Source organism: Anastrepha ludens, chromosome 4 (genome assembly GCF_028408465.1).
Source record: "Anastrepha ludens isolate Willacy chromosome 4, idAnaLude1.1, whole genome shotgun sequence".
NCBI classification, from domain to species: domain Eukaryota; kingdom Metazoa; phylum Arthropoda; class Insecta; order Diptera; family Tephritidae; genus Anastrepha; species Anastrepha ludens.
In genome coordinates this window covers 114,731,451-114,749,996 of record NC_071500.1, presented here as the reverse complement: position 1 = coordinate 114,749,996, position 18,546 = coordinate 114,731,451, and the positions used below count along the sequence as shown (strand labels likewise).

General features: G+C 37.8%; 6 protein-coding genes across 8 annotated transcripts in view; 4 read left to right on the top strand and 2 right to left on the bottom strand.

The window, feature by feature from the left end:
• LOC128860698 (receptor-type guanylate cyclase Gyc76C-like) overlaps positions 1 to 2,449 on the bottom strand; it is a 150,188-nt gene extending 147,739 nt beyond the window's left edge. The window contains exon 1 of the mRNA XM_054098366.1: positions 1,669 to 2,449. The gene's annotated coding sequence lies outside the window, so the exon portion shown is untranslated. The remainder of the gene's footprint in view (positions 1 to 1,668) is intronic.
• Positions 2,450 to 3,294: 845 nt separating this feature from the next.
• Positions 3,295 to 5,655, top strand: LOC128860702 (ketohexokinase-like). Its single transcript, XM_054098377.1, has 2 exons — positions 3,295 to 5,144; positions 5,421 to 5,655. Exon 1 carries the CDS (start codon positions 4,180 to 4,182, stop codon positions 5,137 to 5,139), a length of 960 nt encoding a protein of 319 aa, XP_053954352.1. The 5' UTR covers positions 3,295 to 4,179; the 3' UTR covers positions 5,140 to 5,144; positions 5,421 to 5,655.
• A 2,203-nt stretch (positions 5,656 to 7,858) lies between these two features.
• Positions 7,859 to 9,499, top strand: LOC128860701 (uncharacterized). Of its 3 annotated transcripts, none has more exons than XM_054098376.1 (3): positions 7,859 to 8,079; positions 8,146 to 8,943; positions 9,189 to 9,499. In XM_054098376.1, the coding sequence occupies exons 1-3, from the start codon at positions 7,956 to 7,958 to the stop codon at positions 9,224 to 9,226; spliced, it is 960 nt and encodes a 319-aa protein (XP_053954351.1). In that variant the 5' UTR covers positions 7,859 to 7,955; the 3' UTR covers positions 9,227 to 9,499. The 3 variants fall into 3 exon arrangements, with proteins under 3 accessions (XP_053954351.1, XP_053954350.1, XP_053954349.1); XM_054098375.1 differs by having other exon boundaries at positions 8,146 to 8,979; XM_054098374.1 differs by lacking the exon at positions 9,189 to 9,499 and having other exon boundaries at positions 8,146 to 9,182.
• Positions 9,500 to 11,279: 1,780 nt separating this feature from the next.
• LOC128860696 (corepressor interacting with RBPJ 1) lies at positions 11,280 to 13,027 on the top strand. Its single transcript, XM_054098362.1, has 2 exons — positions 11,280 to 11,524; positions 11,649 to 13,027. Exons 1-2 carry the CDS (start codon positions 11,453 to 11,455, stop codon positions 12,912 to 12,914), a joined length of 1,338 nt encoding a protein of 445 aa, XP_053954337.1. The 5' UTR covers positions 11,280 to 11,452; the 3' UTR covers positions 12,915 to 13,027.
• On the bottom strand, positions 13,008 to 15,001 carry LOC128860695 (COP9 signalosome complex subunit 1b). The gene is made up of 4 exons (XM_054098361.1): positions 14,831 to 15,001; positions 13,997 to 14,725; positions 13,253 to 13,924; positions 13,008 to 13,200 (listed from the first exon to the last, which is right to left on the bottom strand). The coding sequence occupies exons 1-4, from the start codon at positions 14,858 to 14,860 to the stop codon at positions 13,117 to 13,119; spliced, it is 1,515 nt and encodes a 504-aa protein (XP_053954336.1). The 5' UTR covers positions 14,861 to 15,001; the 3' UTR covers positions 13,008 to 13,116.
• A 1,008-nt stretch (positions 15,002 to 16,009) lies between these two features.
• On the top strand, positions 16,010 to 18,343 carry LOC128860694 (tRNA (uracil-5-)-methyltransferase homolog A). Its single transcript, XM_054098360.1, has 4 exons — positions 16,010 to 16,346; positions 16,426 to 16,593; positions 16,655 to 17,792; positions 17,853 to 18,343. Exons 1-4 carry the CDS (start codon positions 16,125 to 16,127, stop codon positions 18,197 to 18,199), a joined length of 1,875 nt encoding a protein of 624 aa, XP_053954335.1. The 5' UTR covers positions 16,010 to 16,124; the 3' UTR covers positions 18,200 to 18,343.
• The last annotated feature ends 203 nt before the right edge of the window (positions 18,344 to 18,546 follow it).

The window sequence follows — 18,546 nt, the reverse complement described above, 5'->3', positions numbered from 1 at the left end:
ATTACATGTGTATGTTTTCACCTTAGTTGCATATTTGCGCTAAGTTAAGGGCTAAGGGCTTCTAAATATTAACATTGATTTTCAGAAGTGGAACGGAAAAAATACTATTTTTAAGTGTACCAAAGAATTATGAAAGAAAGCAATGTTAATACTATTGTAAACTGAAAAACAAAACATATTCGGAAATTCGAGATCATTTAACAATCTGCGCATCTTTAATAAGCCAGAACAGCACACTTGAAGAGATTAATAAAGGACCATATTCATCCTGATTAAGTGAAATTAGTTAATGATACCGCCATACAAGGCAGCTCTTCTAATGAAACATTTATATAATACTTTCTTAAGACATAACTGTTAACTAAATTTTATAGGGGCAATAAGTGCGAATATCTTAGCTCGATAATAATCGAAAACAATCGGAACGTGGGAATGTCTCCGCAAAGTGAAGACTATTATTTACACAACTGAATATGATGACTTTTAGAATTTAAACTTCGTAAGACAGAAATACAAAAAATGTCAAATGCAACTCTGTGCGTGATAAAGAAGCTTATCAACGCACTCAAATGAGAGGACTTACAAACGAAGTACAACATTGTGTACAATATACATACATGAAATGGGGGATCTAAATGCACGACAGCTAGTGGAAGATTATTATCACGGATTCCACTCTACCTACATACTGCATACTACATACATACATACATATGTGCAAGCTGTGAGCGTCGAAATAAAGTTTCTTTAAAAAGAAAATTTCATTTATTACATTATGTATTTTGAGTACTGCTCTTAATAATCATAGAGAATAATTTTAGTATTTTTGTTTACCTATTTTAGCATGATTTTATTACTTTTGTTTCCCTAGTTTATCTTTCAACAAATACTTGATCCATCAAGTCATTAAGTCCGTGGACTGGGAAAATGGCCCGATTGCTGAGACATATGATAAAGGAGATATTTTTTTTCTACTTAATTAAATTGGACATTATTTGCGAAAGAATTATTTTTGTCTTACGACTTTTTAGCAAAATCAAGCTATCGCATTTAATTAATTTTTTATATAAACTGCTTCTGTCTAAGTCCCTTATGTACGATTTCAGCAACATATTTCAAGAATAATTCAATTCCGACTTTTTAACGTTCCACACGATGGATCTTATTGCAGCCTTCTTTTCTCTAGTCCATTTAAAAAGTGTGTAGATATTCGATATTTAGCCCATGCAATATAAGATAGAAAGTTAGAAAATGATAGACATTTTTTTCTAATAGCGCTCGCCGCTCGACAGGCAATGACAAACCCCCGAGTCCATTCCTGCCACGAAAAAACTCCTCATAAAAAATATATCGAAAGGGTAAACATTTTCGCTATGCATTAGAATATTGCTTTATATAAAAAAAAGCAACACAGGCGAAAATTAGTAACATAAACTTACGCGATATTTTAAAATATCATTTTACTAGCAAATTTAGCGGGTGTGTAGACGCATAATATATTAAAAAGAGGGCATTAAAGAAAACAACTGCAATCATTGGAATCGTTGCTGTGCACTTTGTTTTGACCCTCACAGTATCTACACAACAAAAGCTTGCTGGCCGTTTATAAATGAATGAAAATATTATTCGAAAAAAATACAAATATACAGTTGGAACATTTATACTCACAGTACTTAGCGATCGTTAAAGGAATTTGAGAACTTTGCGGGCTGTTGGAGAACCAAACACGTGCATTTTTTCGTAGTTTATTCCAAAAACAAATCTTTTATGTTTTCTCACTATTGGCTATTACTATGGAGTGAATAATATGCTTATGCATATGTATTTATGTATTCATGTGTGTGTGGTGTATTTATTCTCACTTTTTATTTTTCACTTTTTAACAGCTACAAGAGTAGATACTTTGTACGAACGGCATAAGTAAGCTACACTTGTTGATTTGTGTATTACATTTGCAAATCAGAAAAACGGTACACAACAATAAACACAAATTAAAATAACAAAATTTCAAATCAAAAGAAAACACAAGTATTAAACTTTTCTATTATCAGCCAACGAATCTTGAACCTCCGCAGATTGCGACCACTTTCATGTACATACATATGTACATATATGTGTATGTAATTAGGTACGAATACAAATGGCACGGTGCCACCACAACGACAAAAACCACGGCGAATCCACACCTTGGACAACAACATACGACCACTCTCTTTCACCACGATTCGCAGAATGAGCGGCGCAGCAACGGAAACTGATTGAAAGATCAACCGGTGAGAAGCGCCTCTAGAAAAATTCACTCTTCCACTTTTGGAGCTAAACTCACCATTCACTAAGTGTTTATGCACATAAGCACATACATACATATGTCTGCACTCTATATATTTTTATATTTGTTTTGTCACTTTTTTAGTCCGTTATGCGTTTTCCGTTCACCGTAAATTTTTTTTGATTAATTATTACTGCAGTATGCCTGTAATTCAACCTAATATTTTGCCGCTTTGAGCATTTTTTGCATTTTTCGTTTGTACACCGTTCCTACGTTCCTAAAGTTCGTCGCTGTTTACTTTGCAGTTTTCGATAACACGGAATTCTTTCCTGCCGCTGATAAATGAAATAAATACAAAATAGTTGTTCTTGACTACAAAGATTGGGTAAATTTGTTTGACAGATTGGAGTTGCAAATTTAATTGATTGCTTGAATTCGCAGCTACTACAATTCGGAAAGTTTGCGTTTTCGCGTACAGAATTCAAGACGCCCAACAGGTCTTAACTGAAACCAAATTGTGCAAATTCAACACACACACGAACATCAATTTTTAAATTCAATTCATCTCAGTTGGAAATCACATTCAAAACGTGTCGTCAACAACAAACATTAAAAATACACGTCATATCGTCGCGCAAGTCTCTGTATAACTGCCCACATTGCTGGCTGACTTCTATCTCTTCCAACAACAGCACCAGCTGACAAATTCTTCATATCTCATTCAACTGTTTCGTTTTTAGTTTTATTTTAATTTTTTTTTTGACGTTTCCCCCTTCTGATATCTTCTCTTTACTAGTGAGAGGGCACTTGGCATCCGAGCATTTTAATAATTGTATGATTCAACGCGGCATCAACGACACCAACTGACTGCCCAGTGGGAGCGAGCGTTAAGAAATACCCACTGTTGCATGAGCGGCTGCCGCAAATCGGAAACTCAACACAATCACATCATAAGCAAGTCAACAAAGTAAATAAACAAACAGCCGGATAGCAAGTCAATCAACTACAATAGTGCGCATATAGCATAAAAACCAGGCGCGCAATCATTGGCACCGGAGCACCCTGTTGATGGTGGGCAACCACCACACAAAAATATGCAGGACATTCGGGTAACCGGTTGTTTACAATTGTGGGGCAACTATCATGTGGTGAATATGGTGTGACCCACAGGGGCAACTGAATGAAAAAATTTTCTTATTGGTGGGAAACGGAAATCGGAATTCGGCTTCTGCCAGTCAAGCAATAACGGCACTTTATGTACCATAATATAAAAGGTATTGAATTTGAAAATGTGAAAGGTTTACTGCTGAACTAGAATGAAAATCCAGGTATTTCAAATACAACTAAAGACAGTTAAATACAATTATACATTGTAGATAATGTCCATAATAATGTATGTACATATGTATTAAAAAATGTTAATTTGTTAGTGTCAATAGAGATCTCTCATGGCGATGTAGGCCGCTCTCAGTGAGCCTATCTCCAAACAACTTGAAGTGCTTCGGAGCACGACTGCTAAAAGCAATCACAGAGAGTGTTGAGATAGGTAGAATTATGAATGAGGAAAGCAGCAATCACTCGGTGAGCTGTAGTTAGTTCAAAGCTGTGAATACAATCGAATACAGCTGTTTTAAAGTATGTATCAACGCGAGCAAATACTTCTCTGATAAGATTTGATTTTGCTAATAAAGGTAGCAAGGCAGTAATTCAATTGTTCAGATATCAATGTGAAGCCAAATGAATAGTTCAAGTCAATATATAAATTAAAAAACTTCGCTTCGCAAATGCAGAGCGTAGTAAGCAGTGAAAAATAAAATAAATTAACCGAAACAAAACCGCAAAAAAGAAAATTTAATTTTACAACCAAAGCAAAATTACGCGTGCAACAATAATTGGCTGCCGTTAGCAAAATGGATCAGCAGCGCCGCATAGTCTGCGTCGGTATGTGCGTGCTAGATGTCATACATGTCGTGGATCATTACCCTGTCGAAGATACCGATAAACGTTGTGTAACTGGCTATTGGCAGCGTGGTGGCAATGCTTCCAACAACTGCAGTGTACTACAGCAATTAGGCGGCGCTCATGTCGAATTTTTGGGTATGCTAAGCGCTTCGCCGGCCTTTGGTTTCCTTTGCGAAGATTGTCACAAGTATGGAATAGCTATTGAAAATTGTCCAAAAACTGAAAAGGATCCACCGTTCTCATCGGTCATACTCAACAATGAGACTGGTTCGCGCACAATCATTCATTCCAATCCCGAATTTCCACTGTTGGAATATAAGCATCTTGCACAACTGAAATTGAGCAACTATGGCTGGGTTCATCTCGAAGGTCGCAATCCTGAGTCTGTTTTGCAATTCATAAAGGATATTCGCAACTATAATAAAGAGATGAAAAACACTATAAATCAAATTAGAATATCAGTCGAATTGGAAAAAATTAAGGACGAAATACTTATTTTGGGTGAGTCAGCTGACATTGTCTTTCTAGGCAAAGACTTGGCAACTTACTTGGGTTGGAACCAGCCAGAAGAGGCAGTAATGGGTTTATATGACAAATTCAAACCCCAGGCAGAATTGAATAATTCTAAACCAGCAATTATATGCCCGTGGGGTGCTGAGGGTGCTGGTTGTGTGGATGCGCAGGGCAATTACTGTTTTGTACCTTCAAAAAAAGTACCTCTGATAGTAGACTCGTTGGGCGCTGGTGATACTTTCTGCGCTGGAGTCATACATGCGTTGCAAGTGCTCAATAAAAGTTTGCCTGAGGCTGTACAGATCGGGCACTCCGTCGCGGGTTACAAACTGGGACACCGTGGTTACGATAACATAAAGAACTTTTGGCAGGATCAGCGAGAAAATTCAAAATAAAAAAGGTTAGAAATTGTTTTGTATGTTAAGTTACCTTCAATTGTTACCCAGATGGGCTACGTGAAATTATTTAATTGTCTGGCACAAAATTTTGTTACTTTTAACTTACTAATTTAAAAAAATATATAAATATTGTATAAGTATGTTCTTTAGTTAAATTTAATCTGCCTATGATTATTTGTATATAATTTTCAATTTGCTATCGATTTTTTTTTATAAAACACTTTCGTATACCTACATACCTGCATTTGTACACTGTAAATGCTACTGCACTGCAAAAGGCGAATCTATACAAGGTGATCGGAAGAAAAAAACAAACCAGCTGTTCTACTGGTATCAGATTCTATGGATGTGTCTAATGCAATACGATACACAACTATGATGGGAAAAATACACAACTATGATTAAAAAATTCACCTCAGGAGACATTTTTTACGCACGTGCATATACCTACAGTATAACGTTTAAAACGTATCATTCGTATTTAAATGTTTAACTTAAGGAATACCTTGAGCCTACTATCAAAATATATTATGCATATTTTAAAAAATTTTAATAATTACAAATTTTCATTTAGGGCAATACAAACATGTTGGAAAATTCAGAAGAAGAAATATCATCAGACCGTTAACCGGCTTTCGGCGAATTTGAAAGAATCAGCTGATTGTCTGACATAACCGTGGACTTGACAGCAGTTTGTCAACTTCGTTGTCATCTGAACAGTGACTGATTGAACGAGTGTATGAATGCATCTGAAATGATCGTACAGATTTCCCCTGTAATGCGGCAGTCGAAGTTCCTCTTACAATTTGGTTTTCTACCGTAGTTATTGACCAACCTGATAAAATCACCGCCATAAACGTCTAGATAAATCGCGGGCTTAACCAAAACCGCCCCTGCGAGAGGACTGTCCTAGTAGCGTTGGACCTAAAGAAGGCTTTCGATACAGTCAGCCATTCCACGCTGCTAGATGATATTTATCAGTCGACACTCCCGCCAGGGCTGAAGAGATGGTCCGCTAACTACCTGAGCGGTCGGCACTCGTCAGTGATTTTTCGAGATCAAATATCAAAGCAGAGGAAGATTAAGCAAGGTGTACCGCAGGGTGGTGTCCTTTCACCCTTGCTTTTTAACTTCTACATATCGAAGCTCCCCCAACCACCAGCGGGAGTTTCCCTAATCTCATACGCTGACGATTGCACGATAATGGCGTCGGGCAATGACATCGATGGCCTGTGTTCCAAAGTGAACAACTACCTCACCGACCTTTCTCGCTTTTTCACTGCGAGGAATCTCCAACTTTCCCCCACCAAGTCCACGGCGACCCTTTTCACCACCTGGACAAAGGAGGTCAAGCTGTCCCTTAAGGTAAAAGTCGACGACACACCAATTCCGACTGTAAATAACCCCAAAATTTTGGGTGTAACCTTTGACAGCTTGCTCTCCTTCTCTGCGCATACAACCGCAATTGCCACAAAAGTCCAAAATCGCAACAAGGTCCTCAAATCGCTGGCCGGCAGCACTTGGGGCAAAGACAAAGAACTGTTGCTTTCGACATTTAAGGCAATTGGCCGGCCGGTTCTAAACTATGCTGCGCCTGTCTGGTCGCCTGGAACTAGTGATTCGCAGTGGACAAAGCTTCAGACATGTCAAAATACCGCCATTCGGACAGCGACCGGGTGCCTCCTGATGTCACCCATCCAACACCTACACAACGAGGCACAAATGCTCCCAGTTGCGGAGCACAACAAATTGTTCAGCAAGCAGTTCCTGCTGGGGTGTTACCGCAGGTTTCACCCCTGCAGACAACTGCTTGAGCCAGAGCTGCCTCCCAGGCACGTCAGGAGACACCTCCTAGACTACGCTGACGAACTCCAGGACAAAACTGACCGAAACCTACTGGACCGGACAGTATTTAGACAGTCAATAAACGACATTCACCGAGAGACCGTTACCACCTTCATGAACTCCCGTCCTGTGAGTGCCGCAATCGGAGTCCAACCACCACCTATCGCAGATGAAGAGCTCCAGCTTCCCCGTGAGACTCGTGTAACATTGGCACAATTACGTTCTGGATATTGTAGCAGATTAAACTCATACTTATCCAGAATTGACCCCGACATACCAAACACATGTCCGGCATGTGAAGGTACCCCGCACGACACTAACCACCTCTTCACATGCCCCCTCAAACCGACTCATCTAACCCCCCTCTCCCACTGGACCCAACCTGTCGAAACAGCATGTTTCCTGGGCCTACCCCTAGATGAGCTAGACGAAGACGACCGATGATATACTTACACTGACAGGGCTAACTATGCTGTTAAAACAACAACAACCAACCTGATAAATCTATCGTCCTTGGTATTCACACACACGCCTAATCAGTCGTTGCTCAGGCGGTATAATACTGCTAGGCCATTCATTTGTAGGAAAACATCAAGACACCTGTGGTTTTTGTAACTGCATAAAACATTTCATATAGGTGATTGAAGAATGCTGTCCAGAAGCAATCCTGACGGATGTATACATGTTTGTAAATTTGGATTGTTCTGGTAACATAGAGCCGACTGTCGTGGGAACGACCAAGCTACTTGTCGCCCTAAGCACTTAGCATTTGTCACCATTTGTTGATATCTTGTATTTTACTTCGATTTTCTCTTCAGAAATTTCCTTTAAAGATTCGGCATTTTCATTCAGATACATATTAAAGCACAAAAAATTTGTGTGAAAAAATTGGGACTCAATCAAATTTTTTTTTTTTGTACTGGAATTGTTCTCTTTTTATTTATGATCAAAATTCCAAAAACGTCAAAATGTTTTCCTCAATTAATTTTCTATTTTTAATATCGCTGGCGGTTACGACGTGGATAATTCTGTGTTATTTCAAACAAATCGAGCTGCAACGAGAAGAGCAAATGACTGTTGAGATCCAAATGGGTGAGTCGCTTGCAGCTTAGAATGAATTATTTATTAGCATAACGATTTTTCAATTTTATCGCTTAGATAAAGCATTCGAAGAAAATCTGAAGTCCAAGGGTTGCTTGGAGAATTATGACATTTATTTGAATTTCCTGGCCGTGTTTGCATGTATCTATGCCTTGGCAAAGGTGACCTCGGTCGCTGAAAGCTATGTCGCACAACAGGTGCACGCGCGCATCAAGCACGCAAAACTCTTCAGCAGTAAAGATGTGGAGCCAACGACTATTGAGGAATATCGCCTGCAACATATACGTCTCACAATGCAGATCGATTACTTGGAACAAAAAGTGAACCAACTGGAGAAGACCAATTTTATGCTGGGAGAAAAACGACTTGTCAATGCTGATAAGCCAACAAGCGCCAACAAAATGCATACAAACGACATTAGTCAGAAAGAAACCATTACTGAAAAGAAAACACTCTCCAACGATATGACGCAAGCCTGTGTCTGTGGCAGAAGCAACAGTGCAGTGGGTAGCATAGATGTCGGAGGTGCTGTCTGCGGTAGCATTCGGACTGTTCATGGCAAAGGTGACACAATTGAAGACAGTGTTGAAGCTGAAGAAGTGCTCAATTTTCGTAACGTACTCATACAAGATCATCACTTTCAACTAACACGTCAGGTATATGTGAATGACGGCAATGTAAAGTTGCAATTTCAAGACTTTAACCAAGAAGGTGGCACCATCACGCAAATCTGGCAAAAATATTTGGAAATGCAAAAATATGCTTTACAAAAGCCGACCTCGTCTGAGACAGCAACGAAAGTGGCAAATACTGTGCCTATTGTTGTGTCCACCGAAGAATTACAAACGATGAAAGGTAGAAACCGGCAGAGAGGCAAACGCCAACCACTAGGTACATACTCTACCACATCAACCGAAAAATTATCGTGCCATTACACTTCACAAGCACACAGGCACATACCACAAACAACTCTCACTTTACCTATAAAAATTTATTATAAAAATATATTAGTATGTCTACTGTGTTGGTACTTGTAAACTCGAGTTTTGTTATTGGGATATTTAGAATTCCTGTCCCTTCTCACATCTCAATATTTGCAGGATGCGTTTTGACAAATTCAAATAATATGGAATATTGAATAATAGATAATCTCCTGCTGCATTTTTTATTTCTATGCGTTGTGTTATTATCGCATAAAACGTATTTAATTTTTAGCTGAGGTTGCAAAGCAGGCTCGATACCTGAATTGACCAAGAGGAAATATTGTCTGCGGAAAATCTCGACTTCACGGCGAGAACTTGAAATTCATAGTCTTATTAAACAAATTTATTGTAATACGTGTTATATTTTTGATGATTTTTTTTTTATTGTAAATTATTGTGGGAAATATATGTATGTATATGTAATTAAATGAGTTCTTTTAAAATTAGGCAAAGTATCATTAATGTATAATAATATTTTAATTTATAATTATTTGGTAATTATCATTATCAGAAAAATAGTGGATCGAATTATTTATTTTGACCTAATTTGCAATTTGGGAAAACTAGGTTATCCCCAAATCTCTGCCGTATTAAGGGGTTATACGCATTTGTGACTTTCAAAAAAATCAATTTTTTTATTGCATTTTTGTAATGTACATATATTCAAAAGTATACGCACGAAATTTTAAGTAGATCTAAGCAATACTTTCGGAGTTATACCTAAATATGTAGAGATGCCTCGGCACGTTTTAAGGTAGGTATTGAAACTTTAAACGTGTTTTTTTCAAAACGGCATTTTTCAAGTCGGTGTACACGATATCTCGAAAACGGCTTGTTTGATCGGTCAACCGTTTTAACTCAATCTTTAAAGATACATTTTCTAGTAATTAATCGTTCCTTTTGTAAATCTGATACTTATTTTCCATTTTATAATCAATTTACGGCCAAATTTTAACGTAAAAATCGAAATCATTTCTTTTAAAAGCTGCCATTTTGTGAAAATTCACTATTTTGATTAGCCGAACGATTAATTACTATATAATCTAATATATTAACAAAATTTGTTTGGTTTTTTGATTTCAGATAATCCAATCCTGAGTTACGATGTACACCGTAAATCGTCTTTTTTAAAAGGAGGTTCCAGAAATCGCCTGCAGCGCGCTCTATAATCAACATTTTCATAAATAAAAACTTTTGTTACGTTCTTGAAGGATGCTTTTATAACCGCCAAAAATTTTCAAATTAAAATATTCTGAAGTTTCTTCAGGATAAATCCTTGACAACCCGTCTTTTATTTGCTTCATAACTGCGTATAACCCCTTAAGTAATTATTGTGAATGTGATGCTGGTTATCTGCTCCTACGCAAATTTTCCTACCGACTACTTCCGGAGAACGTTAATGTACTCCCTAATTATTTCATGAAATATGATAAGGCGATGCTCGTGAGGTAGGTCATGTTGCTTCAGTGCATACATATGCGTGCAACACTATATTTATTAAAGATGCACTAGAGCTTAGTTGTCCCATATATGCAAATACGTTTCTTTGAAGCTTTCCTTTATTTATTTTAAAGTTTTATACTATCTAGAAAATGCATACATACAAATGTATGTATATTATTATTCCCTGTAATAGAATGTAAATTGAAAAAAATTTGGTTTGCCAGAGGAACAAATAAATGCATATTCAAATGTAAATACATATGTCGATGTACCAAAACACTTGATGCTACGAATTAATTTCGACTCAAAAAATTAGTAAAAATTTTCATCAAATAAAACGCACATACCAAAATGTGAGAGGTCGTTTTATAATGTATTTTTTTAAATTAAATCAAAATATTAAAGTTACTTTGATTTGAAATGTTGGCGCATATAATAAATATTCAATAGTTTTTTCTTCATCACCTTTGTTTGAAAATACAAATTGAATAAATTTTCGTTTATCAAGGGAACATAAAAATGCAAAAGCAAATACTTTGAAAAATGCCATTCGTCAATTTGATTTCCTACAGAAGCCAAAAACTGTGCAGGGCCAATATGCTAAAGGAGAAATCGCTGTAAACAGCTCTGTTAAAAGTTTCACCACACCCCGGCGGCGGTTAGACTTCATTTTTGACAATTCACACTATTCGTAGCTCGTGAGAATTCTCTATATTTAACGTTCTCTGGTACTTCTTTCTCTGCACGTTTTGGCAGCACTGGTATTTTGACAACTGCAGTCAGCTGGCGATTAATGAGTAAGGAAAACAAACGCAAAAATATATAAAAAGACTTTTTATTGCTAATTTATTGGGCTAAAAGATATTTAACGTAATACACAAGATATTTGTGCAAGATTTTGTTTCTCTTCTTTATAACTCAAGTATAAAAACGGCGAAATGGGTAAAGGTTTCAACAACTACATGTGTAAGAAGTTCTTCCACCCTGCATCTAGAGACAATCTGAAAAGAGTAAGTAAAATTATTTCACAATGTATCTTCTTTAAAGTATATAGTAGACTGTTTTGCACAGTTATTATTAATTTTTTGTTTTGTAAGTTAATATTAATTTAAAAATGTTTAAAAATTTGCGCAGGTATGGATGGCCGAGCAGCAAGCAGAGGCTTACAAGAAGAAGCAGGAGGAGCTACGAACCCAATACGAAAAGGAACAAAATTTGCATGAAAACAAAGCGATGCTAAGTAAAGACAGCAAAGACAAACTAAGTGTAAACTTCATGTACGAGCCTCCTCCAGGCGTACGTAAGGAACGCGAAAAAGACACCACTGAGCCAGAATACAAATTTGAGTGGCAACGGAAATTTAATGCGCCCCGCGAATCTTACTGTAAAGGAGACACAGAAATTCGCGATCAGCCTTTTGGTATCCAGGTTCGAAATGTACGTTGCATTAAATGCCACAAGTGGGGCCACATCAATACCGATAAAGAGTGCAGCATGTATAGCATTTCCATGAGTGAAGCTCGAAAACTGCACTCTGAGGCTGAAGCCAACGAAATGATGGCAAAGAATGTGCTTGAAGAGCAGATGAAGGAAGATGGGTTGGTCATGAAACGATCCGCCATGGAGCTTCAGAATATCAAACAAATGAATCACCAACACAGATTGGTGCCTAGTGATGATGAAGATAATGAGGTGAAAGGTGAAAAGCGAGAAGGAAAAAGTGAACTAGCTTTTCTAAAATCGCTGAGCAAGGAACAAAAACTTGAATTGCTAAAGAAATTAGAAAAAATTGAGAAATTGAAGAAGAAAAAGGAAAAACGTAAGTTGAAGAAAAGTAAGACGCAGAAAAATAAAAAAGAAAAGAAATCGAGGAAAAATCGTTCAAAGAAGTCAAGCAGTAGCAGCGGAAATTACACAGATGAAAGTGAAGATGATCACAGCTCCAAAAAAGGAAAACATAAGGCAGCAAAGAAGAAATCAAAAGAGGATAAAAGAAAGGGGCGACACGAAATGTCGAGCGACGACTCACAGTCTTCTACCGATTCCTCCAATTCAGAATCAGAGAGTGATGATATATTGCCAAAAGAATCATTAAAGAACAGACATCATTCAAGTAAATATGATAGAAATAGTAGGCCAAGAGACGTGCAGCGGGGCCGGCGCAGCCATTCACACGATGGAGATAAAGACCGTGGACGCAACGAAAGTAAACATAGTAGCTCTAGCCGATGCGACCGAAAGGTAAGGAGTCGTTCAAGAGAACGCAAGGATTTAAATCACCCAAGGGAGATTCGTAGAGGCCATCGCAATTCTTCGGAGGAAAGTCGTCATAACCATGCAAAAGGTGATCGTCAAAACCGAAGCAGATCCAGGGATCGGCGTCGAGAACGTAACCGTTAGCAGATGCCCGTATAATCATATGGGTGATCCAGAGTCAGACTACAAATTTTACATTCGAAATCACTCTCGTAAAAATTATATATCTATGAACGATTGAAATAAAATAAGAACCGAATATTCAGAATTTTTAATGAATGAAATATTAATTATAATAATGTGTTAGTTGAGTTCAAATTTAGTCATCTGAAACGTAGCAAATAATTCAGTTTCTAACGGCGGCGGTAGTGCTCGATCCAGGAGTCACACAGAAATCCGTACCATGATTGCCAGAGTCGCGTGGAACATTCTATAAAACGATATATTAAATATGCAAGAATAATTCAATAAAAGCGACATACCTTCACTTGAATGTGGCTGCTAAGCATTGCTACACGCAAAATGGACATACGCAAACGCCTTTGATATTCCCTACTCATACTAATGGCACGCTCAAAAGTGCTGTTACGCTGGTCAGCCTCTTTGGCGCACAGTATTTTGTTCTGAGAATCAATACGCGCCTGTATTTGGCCATCTAAAATAAGCTGCATAACCTCGTTTTCCAAAGCGGGCACACTGCGGTTAAAAGCGGTGGCCATTTTACGCATATCGGCCGATAAATAAGGACTAAAGTATTGAATTAGCGCGCGATTTCGTATCTTTGTGTAGAGTGTGTTAACGTGTGGTGCTATGTACATATCTAGCAACAAATTATCGCGAATATCATCGAGTAACTTCAGGCAGGACGCGTATTTCGATTCGTAGAATTTAAAAATTATATCACGCAGTTGTGGCTCTAATTCGAGAAACAACTTGAACGAGCTCGACGATATTACATTTCTTTGCAGCTCTTGGCGATCAAAAGTGGCTAGTGCACAAAGTCCACCATAAGTAGCAATATTGTTTTGAGAGAGCATCTCTGGAAACTCGCAGTGATCGAAGCTGGCTTGCAAAAATTTCTTGGCTGCTGATTTGTATTTTCTTGTCTGCAATTCGGCAAGGCCTGCAGCGCACTTAAGACGCGTTGCAACGGACTGCAGGAATTATTTACTAAATTAGTATATGTATATATATATACGTAAGTATATTCTGTAAGGATAACATACCAAGTTGGCTTCTTTTGGACCCTCCATGAAATCAGGTGTGCTCTCTGCTTTGTTGACATAGCTAAGCACATGCGCCCAGTTCTGTAAGTACAACGACACTTTAATCACGTTCAGACACATATTGATCACATGTTTGCCGCTCGTGCAATAGTCGCGTGCACGCGAATAGCATTTTAGGGCATTGGTGAGATCTCCACAGGTCAAATAGTGATCCCCCAAGTCATCATGGCCACGTCGAATGCTCTCCTTGATTGAATTTGATTTATAATTTTTTAAATCCGAGTCTAATTTTTCCAAATTGAATGCAGCTTGTTTGGTCTTTGTTTCAACCCAAGTGCTATCGAAAGTTGGCAAGTCTAGCCCATCTACACCACCTACAGCCCCACCAGCTTGCGCAGCCGATTGAGCAGCAACATCAGGTAAGCCAGCAGCTCCGCTAGCTTGACTAGAGCCACCAGCACTTAGTTCTGATAATTTTTTGTGCAGAGACTGGTACATGCTAACATTGTAAGTTGTCATTACATGTTTAATAGCCATCTTTAGAGCCTCGACACGAAGTGTTGGGCACACATCGGCCACAAATTTTAGACGGTATAACGTAGCCAACCCCGTATACGAGTTTGCGTACACTTCGAGATCAAGTGAAGGATTCTCAACAATCAGCTGCTGTTCCTCATTGTTGTCATTGTCTTCGATGGGTGCGTCCACTTGCATCGGTTCGATAGCATTCTTTTGTTAGCGAGCGATGTGAAAAATGAGCAATGAAAGATGTACAATAAAAACAATGACATACAGTTGTTTGGATATTTGAAAGATGCATTTAATACAACTTACCTGCGCCAATGGTCCCGGCATCAGTGACATATTCTTAGTCGTATTAAGAAATTATGAATTTTTACGCTTATACAAACAAGTTTATAAGTAGTGGGGAAACGATGCTAGCGAATATTAATAAATACTCGATATCTTTTCTCAACTACCAAGTACCTTTTACTCGATGCTTATTACTGCGATACCACGTAATTATCGATGCCTTTAAAGTGCTGGGAAATTTCTTTTTCCAATACAATGTTGATATCATAGAGTTATGACAGCCAGGAATAAGCAATTGGCAAAAATCAGAAAAAGCCGATTACTTAAATTTCAAAGGATTTTTATGCAAATATGCATGCGAAATTCGTTGTCGTTAATTTGTTTAGACTTTTTTTTATTTTGTTTCTTTGTCTTACAAAACTAGTCTATAATTGAAAACACAGAGTTGCGTAACGAAAGTTATCTTAATAATCGTGTAATTAACATTAAATCTAGGGATACCGAAGCTGGAGATTTATATGGCTAATATCCGAATTCGCTTTTGCAACCATTTCATCCCATTACGGGTGCAATAGTGTTGTACATGCTTTCTTAATTCCCAACAAGCAGCAAATCTATTTAAATACTGCGGACTCGAAAGTACACTAATTGTAACTAAATAGTTACTCCAAGCCGAGTCACTCAGTTCTATATAAAAATCTCAGCAATAGTTTTAGCCTTTTGGTTTGGTAAACACTTCTGGTAATTGGGTTTATAATTAGGAACTATGATCAGCATATGGATAAATTTCGCCTTCGCTTTGCCATACGTGATCCAGAACTCCATCAATAATTTTAAGGATATTCAATTGATGGTCCCTCTCTAGCGTTTTTTCCATGTCACCATCATTGAACTGATTTCTTTTTTCCACATTAGACTAGCCATGGCCGGTTTGCAATTGCATTAATCTTATGCCAACATGCCTTCGGATCCCTCAACTTTGGAACAATGTTTACATTCTATAGCACAAGATCATTGAGATGGTTGTTGGATGTTGTTCCTGTTTACGATGCACGGTCTCTAGTCAATATTTAATATTTTTTAAACGGGTTTTAATAACCTCTGGTATTTTCCCCAATTTAAATTTGTTCGCACCTTTTAATATTGAAAATTTTTTGCTGTGTAACCCTGTCATTTTATGAGAAAATTATTGTGAATGAATGTTTCTAAAAAGAGGGAGAAGTGTGCTCCACATGTTCAAAAGAATATACGCTAGGAGAAGAAAACTATTATAACAAATTAATTTTAATATTTTCTAATATTGATTATAAGCGTAATGTCTACAGAAAACTGCGAACAAAACTGTACAATTCCACAAGTAGACCAAAAAAGTAAGGTACAAAACGATGTGAATGAATTATCCGCAGTAGCTGGAGGAAGCTCAGATGTAGAATCTAATGAAACAGCTAATGATGAATTCAATTACTTAAAACGCAACGAATTCACTTCGGAAATTTATAAAATAGAAGTACGGAATTTGGGATACTTTGGCATTGGCGTAAGAAAATATGAACAGGCTTAACTAATGCGGATCTAATAAAATTTCGTATATCTTATAATTGCATGTAACTACGTAGGAATTCAAGAAGCTATTGAAATCCAAGCTAAACTTAAACATGACTAAGATTAAATCGCCGTTGAAAAAAGAATTCGCTTTCGTTTGTTTTCGTAGTCAAGAGGACCAACAACGTGCAATAGAATCTCTTAATGGCTACAAGTGGAAAGGCAAAGTTTTACAAGCATCTGTATGTATGAAATTTCTTTAAAACACTTAGGATTTCATTTAAAGCTTATACTATCTATCAGGCTGCGAAAGCATCTGCAGATCCGCTGCAGAAGCGCCGCAATGAGCATGCTCAGCGTGAGGAGGTAGCTTTGCAACCAAAGCGTCAACGCACATCTGCCGACGCAATCTGCCCTTACGCCAACTTGTCTTACGAGGAACAACTGCAAAAGAAAAGCAATGAAATGCAGGAGCTTCTAAAGAAATTCACAAACAAATTACGCAACATTAATCAAGAAGCTAAGAAAATATTGAACGATTTCCAATTCGATGGTGTGAAAGCGGCTCCGCAAATCAATGGATATCGAAACAAAAATGAATTCACTGTTGGGAAGAATGTGCAGGGTGAAATAGTTGTTGGTTTCCGTTTGGGAAGCTATGCTGATGGTTCGGTGGAAGTTTCGGAAATACAAGACCTACCTCATATTCCAGATTCGGCAAAGTGGGCAGCACAAAGTTTTCAACAGTTTGTTAGAAATTCAAACTTTTTGCCTTTCAATCCTGAGGATAATTCTGGCCATATACGACAGTTGATGGTGCGTACATCTGCACATACGGGTGAGATAATGTTGGTTGTTGGAGTTTATTCCTCCAATTTAAACGATACTGAAGTGGTAGACTTGAAGAGTAAACTTAAAGAATATTACGAGACTTGTACCGAAAATCAAAACGGTTTTAAATGCACATCATTATACTACCAAGATGTAAAACATAGGCAAGCGGGTCAAATGGTGTCACCTGTCGAGCATCTCTCCGGTAGCACGCATAACACCGACACCATACACTCTCTCTCTTTTAAGATAAGTCCACTAGCATTCTTTCAAATAAACACTCAAGGCGCTGAAGTCCTTTACGATAAAGCTATCCAACTAGCTGCACCCCAACCGCATTCCACAGTGCTGGACATTTGCTGCGGCACTGGCACAATAGCCCTGGCCTTTGCAAAACATTGCAAACAAGTACTAGGAGTAGAAATTATACCAGACGCAATAAAAGACGCAGAGTTTAATGCGGCAGCTAACAAGATTGGGAATTGTAAATTTTTTGCTGGTAACGCAGATGACTACATACAGTCAATGGTGCGTGAAGTTGTATACGGCAACGCTCCTGGTGCGCCGCTAGACCTGATAGCCGTAGTGGATCCGCCGCGGGCCGGATTACGTAAGAATTTCATTGCAAAATGTCTGTTTGAAATAAAATTCATTCTCATTTATATTTTAGACAATAAATCAATAGCAGCAATACGCGCAGCAAGTGCGATTAAACGACAGGTATATATATCTTGCAACCCGGTACATGCGCAAAGAAATTGGATTGAACTGGGCCGGCCTGAGTCAAAGCAATACAAAGGCGATCCCTTTTTCCCGAAAACAGCCATTGCCGTAGATATGTTTCCACATACCACACACACAGAATTGGTAATTCTTTTCGAACGCACGGTGCAGTCGGTAGCTCCAGGAAAATCTGAGGATGTGAAAACCAAGGATAATAGCGATGACACTCCTGATGCAAGCCAAACTGATATCGCGCATGAAATGAAAGCCGACGTTCAATCAACGAAAAGTTAACATTTTTTGTTCCAAGGAATGTGTGAATACGCTAAATACTAATATTTTTGTTTAGCAGCAAAAGTAATAAGTCCGATTTCGTTTTGCATTGTCTAAAAAATTATAAATAATAATTGAATATAAATAAATTTTATATAAATATAACTTTAAATTTGTTAGCCGGCTATTACTTAACTAAGTTATTAGGAATTATAGAATGGTACAAAATTATCTGCAATATGTAGGGTTGGGATAATTTGCATTCCAAAATTTGTAAACGAAACTCAGCTGCTGTGGAGCTTTCTTATGTTCACCATTGGTAGGTGTAAAATATTCACAATGATCGGACTAACCCCACATTACATTAT